A 20,877-nucleotide genomic window follows, 5' to 3' on the forward strand; every position below is an offset into this window, starting at 1 on the left:
TCCTTTTTTTTTGTCTGATTTAATAGTGCCACTGCTGGATTCTTCTGTTTATATACTCAATCTTCTTCTAATTTTTTTTGGTTTGATGTATATTAAGAAAATCTATTCCCAAACAGATATACAGCTGAAAAAGGGAGGAGCATTTTAATAGACAAATAACATCTTAGTAAGTTATGAAAATGGTTTTGACCTCAAAGAACACCCAAAAGGGCTCTGAGGACTCCCAAAGACCTCAGAAAACCCTCTGAAGAATTGCTGCTCTAAGCCTCAAATAATCATATATCAAATGAAGATAACTTCTGCCAACAACACAAGAATAGAGATTAATATCTATATGTTTACCTTAACTATAATTTCTAAAAATGTTTTTAATCGCTCAAAAAAAATCAACACAACCTTTCCCAGGATTACTGGATCACAGAATCATGACTGTAGTTAGAGACTGAATGCTGACTAATATCCACAGCAAGGAAGAACAATTAATAAATGTATGACTTCTGTCTTGTTCTAATTTTGTGACCAAAAATAACTGTTCCAGTAATAGGTCCTTAACAAATGATAGTCATTATACTTCATAAGCATGTCTGAATTTCATAGCACAAAGACAAGTTCATCAAATACTTTCAGGTGCTAACATATTTGAGTGAGATAAAAATCTTATTAAAAGCAATAATTATTTTTAAGTATGGAATTGTAAATAAAAGTATAACTCATTAATTTGCAACTTCTTTTTTCACTAAAATGAACATTAATCAGTGTGGATCTTTAGCTAAAAATAGATACACCTAGTAGTAATAAGCATTAGTAACATGAGCAAGTAAAATATTAATTTAGTGAGTCATAGTTTCAATTTTTACTTGCATTTATACCTTTTCTTTTTAAAAAAGACCGTGCCATTACTTTCAGACTATAATTCTAGCTGATTTTCTTGAGTGCTCTAATGCACTTTTGAGAACTTTGGAAGAAATTTGTTAAATAAATTTGAGTGGCATTATTATCACTACACTAGTTTTTATGTTATACATGTTAAAATATATGTTAAATCCAATATATATAAACATATTTATATAATTATCTTTCTGCACAAGAAATTAGATCAAAAAGGAAAGAAAATGAGTAAGAAAACAAAATGCAAGTAAACAGCAACAAAAAGTGAGAATGTTATGTTGTGATCCACACTCAGTTCCCACAACCATTTCTCTGGGTGTAAATGGCTCTCTTCATCACAAGATCATTGGAACTGGCCTCAATCATCTCATTGTTGGGAAGCATCACATCCATCAGAATTGAGAGTCGTATAATATTGCAGTTGCTGACTATACTAATTCTTTATTTCTATTGATATAACTAGCAATCTTTCACTTCTGTCTGAATGTAAAATCACATTTTGTTTTCAGAATGATGCTGTTTTCTTGAAGGTCTTGAAACTCTGGCAAGGTCCTACAAAATTGGACTAGCTTTGAGTACAAGGTTGGCAAATGATTATTAGTCTGCTGCTCAAAACCAGTGTAGCCAAGGACAGAATGGCTTATCACCAGAAGGTTAGAAAACAAAACTTTTCCAACCATAATAACTCACAAATAACATGACAAGATCTCAACCCATATCAATGGATGGTATGACCCACTGCAATGAAATCATAGTTCCTTAAGTATCACACTTATACCCAACTTCATTGCCTGATTCCTTGAAAACAAAATGTTAAAGTGACATAAGATAGTTGGGGGAGAAGGAAAGAACAGGAGGAGAGAAAAGGAGGGCTAAAAAGGGAAGCAATGTTATAAATGTTATCATTAGGCAACCAGTCAAAAAACAGTACAGTGATGTACCATAATACTAACTGAAGTCTGATGATAATGCATTAACAATATTATTGAGAAATGACATCAATTGGGGGCCACATTATCTGTATTAAAATACAAAGGTCTCTTATTCATCAGTGCTCATTGGCTCCATCTTTACAAAGATATACTTTATTTTTTCTTCAGTGCTCATACTTCTTACCAATTCACATGGAATACAAGCAATAAAAATTTCAGAAAGGGTAATTTCAAAGTTGGTATTCAAGAGAATAGGTCTATTCCTCCGGTAACACACACACACACACACACACACACACACACACACACACAAAACACACCTTCCTACAATGGTTAAGAGTTGCTTGAACAGCAATTTCCAGAAATGTTACTTGTATCAAATTGGATGGTTCATTAGCTCTTGGTAAATATCTAAGAGATAGGAGGTAATCCAGGTCATATACAATGATATCATTACACTGAACAACAGTACCTGTTCAGGTTGGTTGGCATTGGAGAGTGGGATGACCATCCAAATTACATTAAGGTTAATTAGGGCAGCACTAGTGGTAAATGTACAAGGCAGCACTGCTGTCTGTCCCCGAGCTACTTGTATACTCCCAGGGCTCTCCGAAACATCTAGAGATGAGGCAATTCCTATGAAAAAAGAAACACAAGAGTCAGGTTCTTCTGTCAACTTCAAAAAATTTTTCATTAACATAATAGAGATAAGGACAAAAAGCAGAGAAGATAGTTTTGATTACATGAAACTGAAAAAGCTTTTACTCAAATAAAATTAGCATTTCTTAAGGTAAGAACCATTTACCAGGGCAAAAGTATTTGTATTGCATTTGTTAAACACAAATAAGGTTTTGATATCCAAGATATATAGACAACTAACAGAAAGCTATAAGACTAAATATCATTCCCAATAGATTAGTGGTCAAAGAAAATAAATAAGCATCTTTCAAAAGAAGTATCACAAGCTATTAGCAGTCATGTGCTCCCAATCATTAATAATAAGAGAAATGTCAATCAAAATTATCCTGAGATTTCATCTCATATTCTCAACTAACTGACAAAAGATAACAAAAGACAAGAATGGTCCCTGTAGGGAGGACTGTGGGAAGACGGACACTGCAATGGTGGAATAGATTGGTATAACCACTCTGGAAAGTAATTTGGAATTACACAAGTAAAATAATTAAAATGTCCACACCTTCTGAGATCTCTGCTAAACATTTACTCCAAGAAGGTTTCTTACAAAAGCTATCTCAATCAGTCTGTAAAGATGACTTTGGCCTTATTCACTCTAAACATAAAAACATTCTATTTCAGAAATTTTTAGGACCAGTTATTTTACTGCTTCATCAAGTAAAATATTAAGTGTTCTTAAGTATAGACAAATTGAGTGAAAAGAAAAGAACAAAACTAAGTACAAGGCAAAATCAAAAAAAAAATGTTGAAATATCTAAGATCATGAAGTTATAGCATATCCAGATGACCCTCTTCTTTTCTCTTTCTATATATGCTATCAGATTTGGTGATCTCATAAGTAAGTTAAGTCAATGAATCTTCATTAAGCAGCTACTATATGTCAAGAATTGGGAATGCAAAAATGAACAAAGAATGATAATCCTTGTCCTCAAGAAGCTTACATTCTAAAGGAGAAGAAAACACACAAAAGGAAACTGAAGAAGAGAGAGTAGAATGGAAAGAAGAGATGGTATGATGGAAAAGTCCAAGGAGTACAGTCAGGTAGAAAATCTTCCATGGATTCAATTGATCTCTATACAAATGACTTAGATCTATTTTTCTAGCCCTACAATCTCTCCAACCCTCTGTAGTATCAAATCACAAGCTGCTTATTACATATTCCAAACTAGATACTGGGTAGACGTAAACTCGCCATGTCCAAAACAAATCTCTCCCCATTCCCCATAACCCAAAGACTGCTCTTTTGAGTTTACCTACTACTCTCCAGGCTATCATCACCCAGGCTTGCGACCTAAGGCATCATCCTCAATCCCTCCAGTGTGCTCATCTCACAGAACAATCTATTGCTAAATTCTATGGTTTCTACCTTTACAATATCTTTGACATATACCCACTTCTCCTCTCTGATAATGACATCACTCTGGTACAGGCTGTCATCACGTCATTCCCTGACTTTTTTAATATCCTGGATTTCCCATTCTAATTCATCCTCCACTCAGATGTCAAAGGGATCTTCCTAAAGTTCAGGTTTGATTACATCATATACATTCCCCAACCCCCATTATATAACTCCAGTGGCTCTCTATTATCTCCAGGATCAAATATTAAATCTTGTTTGACTTTTAAAACCTTTCTCAATCAGGCAGCTTTTTATCATTCTGGTTTTCTAATAATTTACTTTATTTCCTTTTATTTACTCTGTCATCCACCTTCCTACTATTCCTCAAACAGGATACTCTTTTCTTAACTCTTTGCCTTTCCCTTAGCTGTTTTTCAAGCCTTGGAATGTTCCCTGCTCTCATCTTAGCCTCCTGGATTCCTTGGCTTCCTTCAAAATCAGATTAAAATCCCATGTTCCCCAAGAAGCCATCCCTATTCTCCCCTCTTCCTATAATTAATTCTTTCCCTCTCATATTACCTCCCACTTAATTCTGTATATTTCTTGTATGTACACAGTTGTTTGTATGTTGTCTCCTCCATTAAAATGTGACTTCTTTAAGAAAATATACTGATTTTATATTCTTTTTATTCTCAGTACCTAAGAGAGTGACTGATACGTTTAATGTCAAATATGTTTTCAGTTGTATCCAACTCTGTTACACTAGTAACAGTACACATAGTAAATGTTCATTGGCAACTAATTTATTATTCGGGAGCATGGCTTTTCTTAAAATCACAAACATCATTCAGAACAAGACGAAGTAATATTTTAAAATTATTTTCAAAATTATCTATATGTTAACTGATAGAACACTGAAAGAACTGTAACTGAAGAAATGATGACCTTTCAAGTTTTAGGTCAAGATCATGCATAAAACAGAACTCTAAAAGAGACATCTAAGCAGAATAAGAGCATATTCTATCACTAATTTCATCCCTTTCCTAAATCCAAAAATTCAATTTATTGACTTGCTTTGAAATATTTACTCATATTTGTGTTGTTAAAAATCAGCTATCCAACTTATAATAAAGAAACAAAACCCTATGAAAGTAGGAATACTGTGCATGTAATCTCACATGTGCTAAAAGCCAAATAAGAAACACTGACTTTAGAAAGACTAAAAAAAAAATGCTTGCCTTTTTCTTTCTATTTCAAATTGGAACAGATAAATTGTACTACTGTGCTGCTAAATGAACTAAGCATATCTGAGTGTGAGGCGATGCTCTCAGCATGCACAGGGGGCACTCAGGTAGGTACTACATTATCCTGTAAACTCCTTGAAAGAAGGGACTATCTTTTGGCTCTTTTTGTATCCCCATTACTCAGCACCATACATGGCACACTACAGGCATTTAATAAATGTTTTTTGATTAAATGATATACCTTTGTTCCCTTGTAAAATGAACAGACCTGAAATCTATGAGCTTATGATGCAGTAAAAAAGAAACTACATTTGAAGTCACAGAACCTAAATTCAATTCCAATCCCAATCATTTCTGTCTATGCAATTCTGGAAAGTCACTTAAATGCTGTGGGCTTCAATTTCCCCAAATATAAACTGGGGGAGGAGAAGCTAAGATGAGAGAGGATTAGATGATCTCTAAGGTCTAAAAATATGATCCTAGGGCTCCATTCTTCACTCTCTCTAGAACTCATCCCTAAGTCTCCCAACACTTATTGATAAGGGGACTACTGCTGCTGCTGCCACCAATACCAACACCAACACCACACTTAGTAAGGACAGAGTAGCAACCTCCTCCTCTCCATGAGAATATCCTCTTGGACCAATTTCACTTCCATCAAGTTCCAGAGACAGATGAGTTAGTTTTAGTAGAAATTTTAAAGAGATTAACACAAAGGGGGAGGGGAGAATTCCCCAAAGGAAAGTTCTAGCTTTCTGAATTTTTATGGCTGCAAAACAAATATTATCTAAACTGTGTTTAGGTAGGTTTGGTTTCTGTTTTCAGATACTGCAGATTCATTAATCTATCTAAGAGATTAACCTAAAAGGGCTCTTCACTGAAGAAGGAAAATTAACTGAAAAGTAAATATAAAATCATTTCTGCTTTGTTTTTTGTGCCTGGGGATGTGGGGAGGGAGGTGGATTGAAAATGGTTCTATTTGTTTTCTTTTTTTTTGGACACACATAAAGAGGTACTAAAGGATATTTTTAAAATGCATTCAAGATACTTTTATTCAAGAAATAATGTATATCAGTTCCACAATATACACTCAGTTATGAAAAAGGACATGCAAAGAAGAAAAGGGCAAAGGTGAAAGGCCAAAAAAATTAAAATTAAAAAAGAATGAATGGATGTTTAGAGAAATTTGTGGGAGCTGGCAATGTGATAAAGGTAGAGGAATGAGGGAGATGAAAGGAGAAGAAAAAGATTTATTTTCAAGGCAACTGTACTGTAGCAAGAGTAATACTTCCCACAGTACATCTATAAACAAGTACGTTTCTATATTTTGGATACAACCCTTTTTCATCTCTGCTTTTCTTAAGAATCTTTAGTTTTCTTCAAGACTATCCCAAGATGCCCCTCCTACTGGGAGCATTCTCTGATCTTGATAATTGTGGGTGCTTTCTCCTTCCTGAAATGACACTTTGCTATGTCTATCTCTAAAAGAATATAAACTCCTACAAGGGAGAATTTCCTACATTTTTTTCTTGACATTTTTAGTACCTAATAAAGTGCTGCCATAAACAAAATAAACATTTAATAAATGATAGTTTATTCAAAATTATGAGAGTTGGGAACAGAGTTAAGATGGAAGAATAAAGTAATTCTGGCTAAGCTCTTTCAATACATCCCTCTAACTTAAAAAAAGCATGTCAAACTGAATTCCAAATGGATAACCAACAAAAAAGTTGAGAGCAATGGCCAAAATTTTCTTCAGATCACACCACTTTGGAAACACCAAAAACTTGCAGGCCACCAGACCATCTGTGAAAGCAGCAAGACATAAAATTCAGACAATCGGGTCAGATACACCCCCCACCCCAAGAAGTGAGTAGAGCCCAACTCTAAAGTAAAATCCAAAGTCAAAAAATAGACTGGAAAAATAAGCAAACATCAACAACCAAAACAAACTAAAACCCACAGCTTATCTTAAAAAGCTACTTTGGTGACAGGAAAGTTTCAGACACAATTCATAAGAAAACTGCAAATTAAAGAATTATTGGGGGGGGTAGAGAGAGAGAGAGAGAGAGAGAGAGGGAGAGGGGGGAGGAGAGAGAAAGAGAGATTGATTTTTAAAAGGTAAAAAAAATTAATCAAAAAATGGGGAAAGAAATGAAAAACAATGTAAGAAAATTATGAAAATAGAATTAACAGCTTAATAAAAGAGGCACAGAAAGGCAAAAATGAGAGCAAAAAAAGAAAAATAGAAATAGGAAAAGATAAAATGAAAAAATGTTGAAAAAAGCAAAGGAAAGCTGGGAATAGGTGATAAAGATGGTTCATGGGGTAGATTAAAAGGAAGAGAAAGGGTTTATTCCCAGGCAGTAGTACTGTAGTTAGAGTAATATCTTTAGTCACAGAAGAAAATAATTCCTTAAATATTACAATTGGTTCATATAGACTTTTTACAAAAAGGTACAAAACCTCACTGAAGAAAGTAACTCTTCAAATATTAGAATTGGTCAAGTGGAAGTTAATGACTATAAGACATCTTGATACAATAAAAGAAAACCAAGACTAAAACCATAGAAGGAAATCTAAAGCACCTGGAAAATAGATCAAGGAGAGATAATTTAAGATTTTTTTATGTGATATTGTTATGTTTTATTATGTGATTCTGGCTGAGTCACTTAACTTTCAATGACCTCAGTTTCCTCATCAATAACATGGAGTGCTATTATTAGCACTTACCTCCCAGAGTTGTTAGGATAAAATAGGATATTTGTAAAGTGCTATATAAATATTAACTATCATAATACTTCATATAAAGTTACACATAGTGTCAAAAGAACCTAATTTTAAGTATGGAAAATTAGTTTGGTTAACTTTTTATTTTATTTTTTTCCTTCATTACATATAAACAAAATTTTTTTAACATTTGCTTCTTAAATTTTGAGTTTCAAATTTTTTCTTTCCTCCTTTCTCCTTCCCATCACTAAAACAAACAATTTTAATAGAATATACAAATCCAATCATAGAATACACTATTGTAAAGAAAAACTGGAAACAAAGAAGCTATCCATGTCTTGGGATATAAAAAATTGTAGAGTATGAATGAAATGGCATATTACTGTACCAAAAGAAATGTTGAAATGAACAGCTTCAGAAGATATATGGAAAACATCTATGAACTGATACAAAATGAAGAAATAACTAGAAAAACATTTTAAAGAATGACAACAGTTTAAAGAAAAACAACCTTGAAAGAACTCTTACCTAGGCAATGACCAATCATATTTCCAAAAAAATCTATGATGAAACATATTATGCCTCTCCTATCAGAAAGTCACTGGAATTAAAATGAAAATGAGGTAATATCTTTGAACATGGCAATACAGGAATTTGTTTTGATGGATTAAACATTTTTATAAGTTTTTAAATTATTTATGCAGGGGAACTGAGAGGAAAATGTAATAAATGCTCATAAAATAAATCAAGAAATACGTTTTTAAACTAAACATTAGTTTTTAAAAATATATTTTAAAAATATCACTATTTTAAACATAGCTCTTCTTTCCTCTACTTTGCTGGAACTGGTATGAAATCAAATGAAAACAGGGAGCCACTAAACTATACCTGTGAGCCACATGCTGACATGGTGGTAATATTATTTATGTTTCATTGTATTTTTATTTATTTTGTTAAATATTTTCCAGTTACATTTTTAATCTATTTCAGGCCACATTCAAGAAGTGTTGTGGGCTGCATGTTTGACACTTCTATTCTAGAACATAGAAGTCATTAAGATTGTAAGCTCCCATCACAGTTCACTGCTATTATTATAATCAACCCAGATATCATATTCAATTATTTGTCTTTAATCTGTTACTATTACAGAAGATCAGACTTAAGAGATGAAAGGAACATTAAAGTTTTCCTAATCCAACCCTCCCATTTCATAGGTGAGGAAACAAGCCTAAAGAGACTATGACTGAACAATAGGTTCATAAGTGAACTTATTACAATCAGCAAGACGATTTCAGAGAAGCATGGAGAGACTTACATGAACTGATGCTAAGTGAAATGAGCAGATCATTACACATGGTGATTATACAATGATCAATTCTGAGGGACATGGCTCTTTTCAACAATGAGATGATTCAGGCCAGTTCCCAAGGTCTTATGATAAAGAGAGCCATCTACATCCAGAGAGAGGACTGTGGGAACTAAGTGTGGATCACAACACAGCATTTTCACTCTTTTTGTTGTTGTTTGCTTGCATTTTATTTTCTTTCTTACCTTTTTGATCTGATTTTTCTTGTGCAGCAAAATAAAAATTGTATTAATATGTATGCATATATTGGATTTAACATATATTTTACATACTTAACGTATGTTGGATTACTTGCTACCTAGGGGAGAGATGGGGAGAGAGGGGGGGAAGATTGGAACAGAAGGTTTTGCAAGGGTTAATGTTGAAAAATTATCCATGAATATGTTTTGAAAATAAAAACCTTTAATAAAAGATGAAAAAAAAACCAGTCATTCTAGAAGCAAGGATAAAGAAGAAACACATTTCAGGCACACAGGTAATCAGTAAAAAAATTAACAGAGATGGGAGATGAGGAGATGAGTTGAGGGAAAACAGAATTAAGGATGAGGAAAGGAGGAAGGGAGGCAGAGGATCAGGTTCGGGGAGAGCAGGTAAAAGGGGGGAAAGAGAGAGACAAACAGAGAGAGACAAAGAGAAGGAGGGGAGAGAGGAAAGGAGGAAGATCTTAAGTAAAGATTAAATGGTCTCTTAAATGCCAGGGAAATTTTTCTGAGCAGAAGAATGTCATTGTCAAATTTAAGTCATTTAAAGATTATTTTGGCAGCTGTGTAAAAGAAATCCTAGAGAAAGGAGAGACTAGAAAACAAGGAGACCAATTAAAAAACTATTACAACAGACCACAGAAGTGATAATGAGGGCCTGAAAACAGGCCCTGTGAGTGGAATATTATTACTTCAGTTACTTTTAACAATATCCTTGGGAATTAGAATTTTAGGGGAGAAAATTTAAATAACAGGGAATCAATGAAATGCAAAGCATTTTATATTGTGTACAAATCCCACAAAGTTGTGCCAATGCTTCTCAGAACCTATGTCATTTGGTTCTTAAAATCAATCAGTCTATGAGGTTGTCAGTACAAGTAAGTACTCCATTTATATAAGAGGAAAATAAGAGTCAGCAGATGTAAATGATTTGTTCACTGTCCAATGTCACAAGCCCAACAAAAGAAGGAAGAAAGGCCTAAGTATTGGATTCAAATTCAGTTCTTTTTCCAATAAGATAATATTTATAAAACATTTAGTCCAGTGCCCAGTACAAAGTCGGTATGAAAAGGGTATTCCCTTCCCCTGCTTCCTCCTTCTTTCTACTGTGCTTCGCTGAAGTTCACAGGATCATAGGGTGTAGAACTGGAAGGAGAGTTTAGATTGGCTCTAAACCCATATTCCCATCTTACAGATGAGTAAGTTGAGGCCATTGGAAGTAGAGGTGACTTGTCCAAGATAAAAAGCTGAAACATTGAAAGAGATGGTATATAATCACAGAAAAGAAAAAGAAAAGCATGAGGAAATGAAGTTAAATCTAATTGAGATGCAGAAAAATTGGATTTAAACATTTTAAGCAAAGATTATGATGAGAATGGCACCGTGGGCGTGCACTGAGAGTAGACCTTAAGTCAAAATTAACAGGAACAATAATACCTTCAACCAAGTACTCTCAGTCCCTATTAATGACTAGTAACAAAAAATTCCCTTTGTGATTAAAAAAAAATACTCAATAAGAGCGAAAATAGGGTAGGATCTAAAAATAAATTATTTGAGGAACTCTACACATAGAGAGATTAAGACTATGGATAACAGACTTCACAATCTTGCCAAGGTCAAATCCAATCTTGTTTAAAAAAAAAAAAAGTATCCCAGAAAAGTTGTTTTCAAAATATGGAAACATTATTGCAGGAAAGTGCCATGACTCAGAAAAACAATGACAAAGGTTATCCTTTCTAAGAAGGCTGATAGAGAGGAATGGGATGAGAAGAGATTGCCTTGTAAAAGCAGGTGGCCAGTAGCATGAATCTAGAGTGAACCCTGCAATTTTTATAACACCCTATACCTCCAACACCTCACTTAAAAAGAAATATTTCGCATGAGAAATCTGGGGAAATCCTCAAGCATAAACAAAATTTCCTTGGGGAGAGAGGAAAGGAAATAGGTGCTTTTGCATTTTATATGCTTGAGAAAAAAAAACAAAATACAACAAAAACAAAACACCAGCTTACTGAAGACAACTAAAAACTTTTCCTTTTAGAATAAAATTCACTCTAAAATTCCAGACAAGAGTTTAAATTTTAATGCTAAACAGTGGATTAAAAATTCATTGAAAATATCTTACAATTTGCAATATTTACATGTAAAATGCATAATTTAAGACCTCAGACTAGTGGCATTCTGCAGGATTGAATATTTTCTTAGTACTTTCTCCTAGAAAATTAAATCAGCTCATGAACACTGAATGACCCTTGGCATTAAATGGAAAAGACAGAAAAAAATAAAGTGCCATATTCCTTCTAACGAACTAAAACTATAACAAGCATTATACTGTTCTCATTTCTTCTATCAATTGTTTCCAAGGTTTAAAACAGGGAGAAAGTTATAGAATCTCAGATCAAGAGAACTATGTTGGAAGGTAAAACACAGAACTGAACAATTGAACAAATGAGCATTTTTATTTACAAAAACAAATGTTTTTGTGTTTCATTTTTTAACATTTTTTTTTAAGTTTTGAGTTCTCAGTTCTATTCCTTCCCCCCTCCCCATTTTCCAAGAGGGTAAGCAATCAGATATAGGTCATACATATTCAATCATGAAAATATTTCCATATTAGTCTTTTTGTATGAGGAGATTTAAATGAAAGGAAGTAAGTTAAAAATAGCATGATTCAGTCTGCATTCAAGCAATACTAGTTCTTTCTTTGGAGTCAGTATGCTTCATCATTTGTCTTGGATTACTGTATTACTGAGAATAGCTAAGACATTAAACAATATTGCTGCCACTGTGTACAACATTCTCCTAGTTCTGTTCATTTCATTTTGCATCAGTTTATGTAAGTCTTTCCAGGTTTTTCTGAGATTATCCTGCTTTTCATTTCTTATAGCACAATAATATTCCATTACAATCACATACCACAAACTTATTTAGCCATTCCCTAATAATCAGCATCCCTTCAATTTTCAATTCTTAGCCACCATAAAAAGAACTATTTAAAAATATTTTTAAGCAAGTAGATCCTTTTCCCTTTTTGGATATCTTTGGGATACAGATATAGCAGTGATATTGCTAGACCAAATGATATCAATGTAGTTTTATAACTCTTTGGGCATAGTTCCAAATTTCTCTTCAGAATGGCTGGATCACTTCACAACTTCACCAACAGTCGGTTTTCCCAAATCCCCTCCAACATCCAACATTTTGCATTTTTCTCATATTAGTCAATTTGATAAGTGTGAAGAGGTACCTCAGAGTTGTTTTAATTAGCATTTTTCAAATAATTTTGGAGCATTTTGTCATATGACTAGACGTAACTTTGATTTCTTTATCAGAAAACTGCCTATTCATATGTTTTGACCATTTATCAATTTGGGAAATGACTTCTATTTTGAATGAACATTTATTAAGCACCTGCTATGTGTCAGGCATTGTGCTTGACTAAAAAACACTTACAAAAGTGAGATAGTCCCTTCCTTCAAGAAACTAACATCTAGCTAGGGAAAAATAATATGTACATATGTAGGCATAAACAAAAGAGAGAAAAATAATGAAAGAAAAGATGTAATAGATAGAAAACCAAATAATGATTAAATAAGTAGAATGTTCTGTTTTAACTGAATCTTGAAGAAAACTATAGATTTTAATAGATAGAGATGAGGAAGAAATGGTTTCCAGGTATGAGAGCCAGCTAGTGCAAAGACAGAAGAGACGTAACAAATTGAATGTCATGAACAAAGAACATTAACAGGAGGGCAATTTGACTGGGACTTCTGTATGCATGAAGAATAATAAACAAAAAATCTAGAAAGACAGGAGAATAAGTTGGAGCTAGACTATAATAAGCTTTAAATGCTAAAAGAGATTATATTTTTTCCCAGAAACAATAGGGAGCCACTGAAGTTTAGGAAGGGGAGTATCATGGTCAGATATGTACTTAATGGAAAATCAATTTAGCAGCTGTATGAAGAGAGGAGAGAACTGAGGGAAAGAAAGCAATTGGAGGCTATTGCAAGAATCCAAGTGGAAGGATCTGAACTGGAATGATAGCTTTGTGAGTGGATAAAAGGGAACAGATGTAGTGAAAATAGAAATAAAAAGATTTGGTAACTGAATGAATATGCAAAGTCAGAGCGAAGAGTCAGGATGGCACTTAGTCAACAAATGACTAAAAGGATGATGGGGCCCTCAAAAGGAGGGTAACTGTAGCAGACAGAAGATAATATATTCAGTTTCACATTTGCTGAGTTTAAGAAGCTTATATGGTATCGAGTCCAATGTCCATTGAGCAATTAGTTATGCGAGTAAGAGGAGAAAAGTAAAGGCAACAAGCATGGACAGTTTTCTCAAAAAGTGTGATTGGGAAAGGTTGGGGAAACATAGGCCTAAAGTTTTTGAGGACAGTAATGTCTACTGCGAGTTTAGGTGAAGATATTATTATATTTATAGATAGCAAGGAAGGAACCAGTGGAGGAAGAAAGACTGAGGATGAGAGAGATTCAAAGACAAAGATTTATGTGGGTGAGATCAAGAGCACATGTGGTGGGAATGGTTTTGGCAAGAAAGGATATCTCTTTATCAGGGACTGAAATAAACAGGAAAGAGAATGTGGAAGAATGTCAAAGAATTCTGAGATCAAGAGAGGGAAAGAAGAAGTTCATGGAATGGCTTCTTTTCTCAGTAAAGATGCAAAGTCTTCATCTGTGATGGTTGGGGGAAGAAGTGGTATAGGAGTTTTGAAGAGGCAAGAGAAAATTTGAAACAGCTGTTGTAAGAAGTAGAACTAAGAATCAATTAAAAAGAAGTAATAGAATTTTTTTGTCTCAATTATGGCATAATTGAGACAACAAAAATTTATATTGGGCTCAATATGATCAGGGTAGAAAGTGGATAGTGATAGTAACCAAGATTAGAGTTTGGCAAAGTATGAGCAGTGATAGGACAAGGGAATGAGGAATTCATGAAGAAATAAGAGTTTAGAGTTGATCTGGTCAACTAAAGTATTAAGAATGGGAGAGTAGTGTAAAACCAGAGCAAAAATGATGGCCTAGGAAAGAACTGAAAAGTTGAAAGGCTGGAATTTTAATAAGAAAAAGGCATAAGGAAAGATAGAATGACAGGATGTTATGACTAGATGAAGAAATTTTTACCTCTGTAAAGATGAAATGGAGAGGAGTAGTTCATAGGAGTTAAAGAGATTGAAGAACTGGGACATAAAAGTGTTTGAAAGAATTTCAACATGAATGTTAAATCCCCTAGTTTCATGAATTAAGGTGGTGAACCCCTTGATGAAAAAGGAGATGATTACCTGAGGACCAGTATATAACAACTCAAATATGGACTGAGTTATAAATTTGGATAGACTGAACTTCAAAAGAGAAGGAATGGATGAGGAATGAGAGGCAATGTTCTGGAACTGAGAACTCCAAATGGGAATATAAGAGTAAGTCCTTTTACTGGAGCAACACTAACACATTTAGGCTGAGTCGTGGAATGATTAAGTAAAAGTTAGTCATGCATCTATGCCAAACATTATGATATGGAGAAAACAAACACAGAACTGAAAGATGAAGAGTTAAAAATCTGAGAGACAATAAAGAAAAGGATAATAAAGATTCAGACTTGATTCTCAGGAAGGGAAGTCTGTACAACTGCAAAGTGTTTCTAGTAAACCACAAAGCCACAGAGATGGCAGTGACTATAGGCAGTGTGGTTTAATGAGTAGAATTGCTGGATAATACAAGATTCCTAAACAAAGCTTCCTGAAGAAAAGAGAAAATGTTCTCAGCAAATACTGAATTGTAGACCAAGCAAAAACTGGGATTGAAAAAGGAAAAATGCTACAGTATGGGGAGCAAATTTGGGCTTTTCCCTTCACTGATACTATGACATATATTGACGGTACAGGTCCAGAAAAGAGGGCTGACTCTAGGCATGTATTTTTTTTTCCTTTTTGAAGGACCCTCAACTCTACTAGAGTGACATTCTAAGTATGAAGCACTGCTTAAGTCCCTGTGGGGTAAGGAGTGGGTGAGTAGAACTAGATGGAAAGGGGGAAAATTCTCTTACTTATGCAATGAAGTGTGAGGCCTTTGCATTTGGTTTTACATATGAAAAAAAGCCTTGATTTGTATTCATTGTACTGCAAATCCTAGAATCTCAAAAGGCTAAAGGATATTTTTACCTTTTCTGTAGAAATTTAGATACCAGCTTGCAGTGATCTATTGATGAAACAGAAAGTGACTTCAGAAAAGAATTAGACGTATTCATGATGCAAGCCAACAGCCTCTTTATTTGTTGCATTTAATTCATATGGCAAAGTATATGGCTTACCTAGAGGCACTCAAATTTTAAATTTCCTCTAAACGGCTTTAGGAAAAGGAAAAGGCAGGAGAGGAAAACAATTAGCAACTAGAGGGGAGAAAAAGCAAAGAGGATCTTGCCTAAAACAAGAATATACAAATAAGACTGTCTGGATTGGGACTTGGAAACTAGAACAGAAGGAAGAAGATAACAATGGTGTTTTCAAGAGATTCTCCACAAAACTTAGCTTATTGTTACACCAAGCTCTTATCATGGCTCCATTTGTCATCATTCTATGCCTGGGGAAGACATATGATGCTAAAGATAACCAAGTGTTATAGGAAAAAGGAAAGGTACATCTGAATGTTTTTTTCACCTGTCATAATTAGAATGCCAACTGACAAGGAGGATTATTTGGGAAATAGATATTTATAGCCTGGAAAGATCTCAACGGATTCTTAAAAGAGATACAATATCAAGAAATATTCTATTTGTCTAACTATGCAGCAGAAAGAGCCTCATACAAGAAAGACTAAGCCTGAGAAAACAAAGGATTTTCCTGTAATGGGCCAGAACTCTGAAACCAGGATTCTTACAAGGTGTTAACTAAGTGGAATTGATAAGACAATGGTTATCTAGTTTAGCATGGTGATTAATAGTTCTCTAGTTCAGTATGACTGATTTAATCTTACAACAAATAATGATTCCCTAGTGATATAATATTGGCTTATACTCAAAAATATACTGCATATAAACTGGGACAAACTCAACTAGAGCGGGGCATGGAGACAGACTTGGAGAAGACAGAGGACTGGAGGCGGGAGCTCAAGCTCTCGGAGTCAAGGAGAGAGATTCATACCATCTCCCATCTTTGTGGTGGCTGGAGGCTGGAGCACAAGCCCTCAGACTCAGGGAGACTTCAAGATAGAGACCATCATGGTGTTCCTCTTGCCTCCCCCATAGAAACCAAGACACATCTTGGAGGACCTCCAGAAAGCAGGCCCAGGCCCCAGGCAAGGAAACAGTGGTGTCAAGGAGACAATAAAGAATTTAGACTTTATCTGTGGCTATTCTTGTGGTGATTACTCTGCTGAAACAAAGGCTGGTCAAAGACCTCCACAAAACCTCCATAAAATCAACCAGAACTTTACAATTTGACATCCAAATGTGGGGCTAAGGACCTACATCTGTGATCCAGAAATTAGGATGAGTACAAAAACAAACAAGCAGGAAACTTGATTAAGGGCTAAACTATTGTTTCAGCTGAAATGGGACAAATGTTTAGAAAACAGTCTTCTCTACCATAAGGAAAGTGTGTAGAAAGCATAGTTACACTAATGAAAAACCAAGGTTTGATTGTAACTTGGAAGCAGATCATTGGGCTTTTAGAAACATTAAAATACACATCTCCTTGGTTCTCTAAGGAAGAAGAATAAAGGCAGATAAATGGAAATTAGTAGGAGAGCAACTAATAGAATATTACAATGATAACAGTCCTGATTCAATACCTAAAGAAACATTCTATACATATAACTTAATACAATTGGCTTTAGGGAATTACATAAGTTAGAATAAGGAAAAAGAAGAAAGTGAAAGAGGGAGAGGGTACTGATATAGCAGTTGAAAAGCATGAAGAATTAGACAAGAAAGGAGTTAAGTACAATACTAATGAAATTAAGGAGTGTGGTGCTTCACAGCAGGAGCCATTAGGGCATTCCCCATCTTATGACCCCACCCCTCCTCAATTAACCCTTCATGGGTGGAGGGAGGAGGAGGGGGAGGGGCAGTAATACTATCAGCACCATCCATGAAGCAGCTTTGTCCACTCTCTATGACAAGATTACAAAAGGTACTAGTTAAAGCTAAAAAAGAAGGACAAGATATACCCTGTTATTCAAGAGTTTGACTCTTCAGGTCAACAAAGGAGAAGATACACTCTTTTTGATCTGGAAAAAATCAAAGATTTGAAAAAGGGTTGCACTCTTTATGGGGCTACATTATGCTATGTTAAGATGGTATTAGAGAATTTGGCTTATGAAATTTTAATCTCTAGTAACTGGAAATCTATAGCAAGGACATGTCTAGAACCTGGACAAAACTTCTTGTGGCTTTTGGAGTAGCGTTAACTATGTAGAATACAAAACCAACAAAACAGGCAAACTGGAGTTAATATACAGGTCACTTTTGATCAACTAGCAGGTAAAGATCAGTATGCAGATGCTTTAGCACAGATTAATTATTCTTTGATAGCATATGAGCAAATTGCTGCTGTTGCTATCAAAGCATGGGGCACCCTCCCAGCAAAACAAGATAAAGGAGAAGCCTTCACAAAAAATAGAGCAAGGTCCAAATGAACCCTTTGCTGATTTTGTGGCAGGAATAATGATCAAACAATTTGCTAAAGAAAATGCTAATGAGGTTTGTAGAAGAATTATACTAAGACTACACAAGGATGCTCCTTTAGAAGATCATAAGAAGCTGTGCCACAGTGGGCACAAATACCTTGTATACCTAGGCTGTGATGCAAAACATGGGAAGACGGAGTCCCTCATGGCAACGGACTTCCAGAGAGACTTCTCAATGCTTTCAATGTAGTAAAGTAAGACATCTGAAAGCTCAGTGTAGGCATAGAGATAGAGTGAAAAGACAGAATGAGAAAACAAGACCCAAAACCCCATGTCCAAAATGCAGCAAGGGCTTCCACTAGGCCTCAGAATGTAGAATGACCCAGGGAAATGAGAGGCGGGGCCCAGCTCCAAGATTTCAAATAAAAAACGGGGGAGGGGGGGCATGATGCCCCAGAGGTTACACCCAGAGTCTTTAGAAATTCAGTACTCTGATATGATCAATCAGCAGAGAAGCAATCAGATGGGAGAAAGGGATTATAATTGAGGAGAATACAGGCTTTTTAATTCAACAGAAGGGCAGTGTCCAATGCAAGCAGCTCCAATGTAACTGCTAGATGATGTGAAGAGATCCAGAAAGTGATGAATGGAAGGAGCCAGATAGGTTAACTGCTTGGGGGAAGAGGGTTTGCTTGTATCTCTACAGATGGAGAAGGAATCAGATAGGTGCCAACGAGCCATATTTGCCTTGTCCATCAAAGAGAGAGAGAAAAAGAGAAAAACCTTGAAACAAAGGAGAAGACCTAAGAAACATCTGATGCTGAAAGAGCATGGCTGATAATGAGACTGTTACAGAACTTTAAAACCTCAAGAATCATTGTATTCCTTGAGATGAAAAATTGTTGATAAGACTGTTGCAGAACTTCAAAACTTGCAGGAATCATTGGATTCCCTGGCACATGGTAAGACTATTACAGGACTTCAAAACTTGCAGGAATCATGGAATTCCCTGACGCATGAAGTAATGGACAATAGATTGGTTTTGGACTATTTCTAAGACTTATGAACATGTATAATTCCTCATATTGATTCATGTTCTTTGTTACGGCCTGTGTTACAATGTGCTTCTGTAATATCTCCCATGTTGATGGATTTAAGTGTATAACTGTTTCAAATGAGACCCTTCAGAAACCCACTAATCTGGTGTGACTCCCCATTTTCCTTTGGTGTTTTTATCTCCCTTCCTGAGACATCAGGGAGGGTATGATCACCTCCTTTTATGGTGTTTTCATCCCATTTCTGAGAAGTCAGGAAGGGCATGATCACTTCCTTTTTGGGGTTCTCACCTCCCTAAGAAGTCAGGGAGGGTGTGACCACCTATGTTCTAAAACAAAAAAAAGCATGAGATGTATAGGGCTGAAACTCTGCATGACTGATTTTAAAAAGTGGAATTGATAATACAATGGTTATCTAGTTTAGCATGGTGATTAATAGTTCTCTAGTTCAGTATGATTGATTTAATCTTACAACAAATAATGGTTCCCTAGTGATATAATGATTGGTTTATACTTGGTATACTTGCATATAAACTGGGACAAACTCATCCAGGGAGAGACTCAGAAGGGGCTTGGAGACAGATTCAGAGAAGACTGAAGACTGGAGGCTAGAGCACAAGCTCTCGGACTAAGACAGACTTCAAACAGAAACCATGGTGCTGGTCCTCCTGCCTCCCCCACAGAAACCAAGACACATTCCAGAGGACCTCTAGAAAGCTAGTCTGGGCCCCAGGCAAGGAAACTAGATTGTGAAAGTGATGATAAAGAATTTGGACTTTATTCCTAGTTATTCTTGTGGTGATTACTCAACTGAAATGAAGGCTTGTCCAGAGACCTCCAGAAAACTAACCAGAACACTACATTTTCCACACTACAGTAGAACTGCATTTTGACATTCTCCTGAAAGATGTCAGTTAGGACACAGGCCAATGCCAGTGATTTGTGCAATTTCCCAATCCTGAACTCAGTCTGTGTAAACTTAAAGCTGTAGTCCTGGCCTATGGATAATAATTTAGTGGTTTATGCATGATGTTTATGGACAACTGTTCCAGAAGAACAAAATCAATGGATTTTGAAAGAGGTTTTAAAAATACGACCAAAATTTTTTCATCTTATTTTTATTGGAAGTATTTTTCAATTTTATTTTAATTAGTTATTTGTAGTTTTAAATGTTTTCTTTTTGCTCTGTTGCTGTGGTATAGGGACCAGAAATATTTCAGTATCATGAATCTCTGGATTAGACAGCATTCCAGCAAGCACTCAGATTGGCCTATATCTGATGGCCGAGCACAGCATACTTGGACTTCGAATGTGGGCAGCCAGACTATAGAAGTGGATTGTAGACTTTAGGAATGCCTAAGAAGGATTGCCTGTGAGAAGGATTACTTATTGTGACATTAGTAAGACATTAGGCTGCTGTGGACTCTTTAAGAGGAATGTAAGATGCTGAGGGAAACGATTCAGGAAAGAAGACAATGCACTTGCTATAACAGCTCATTTACTTTGGAGCCTCCCCAAGTCCCCAAGGAGATGGAGATAAAGTAACCAAAGGATACTTTGATATAATTTTCTGGAAGTGAGCAGACCTTTCCCAGGCTATATCCTCTTCACTTAAGAACCTACTAACTTTAAAATAAAAAAAAAATTAATAAACAAGATAATTCTATCCTATTTCAACGAGGCCCATGAGAGGTCTCAACACAAATTCATATGTGGATAGTGAAGCCTACCAACTACACATCTGGGTAGCAGAGATTACTTATGTCTACTCAAAGCACAGTC

The 20,877-nt window shown here is 35.3% G+C and overlaps 1 protein-coding gene across 2 annotated transcripts in view; it reads right to left on the reverse strand.

Moving 5' to 3' along the window:
- The window catches only part of IGSF11 (immunoglobulin superfamily member 11), a 208,403-nt gene that overhangs the window by 36,073 nt on the left and 151,453 nt on the right, over window positions 1–20,877 (reverse strand). For both annotated transcript variants that reach the window (XM_023499039.2, XM_023499040.2), the window contains exon 2: window positions 2,293–2,456. In XM_023499039.2, coding sequence (XP_023354807.2) covers window positions 2,293–2,456 — 164 coding nt within the window. The remainder of the gene's footprint in view (window positions 1–2,292; window positions 2,457–20,877) is intronic.

This window comes from Sarcophilus harrisii, chromosome 3 (assembly GCF_902635505.1).
Source record: "Sarcophilus harrisii chromosome 3, mSarHar1.11, whole genome shotgun sequence".
Classification (NCBI taxonomy): domain Eukaryota; kingdom Metazoa; phylum Chordata; class Mammalia; order Dasyuromorphia; family Dasyuridae; genus Sarcophilus; species Sarcophilus harrisii.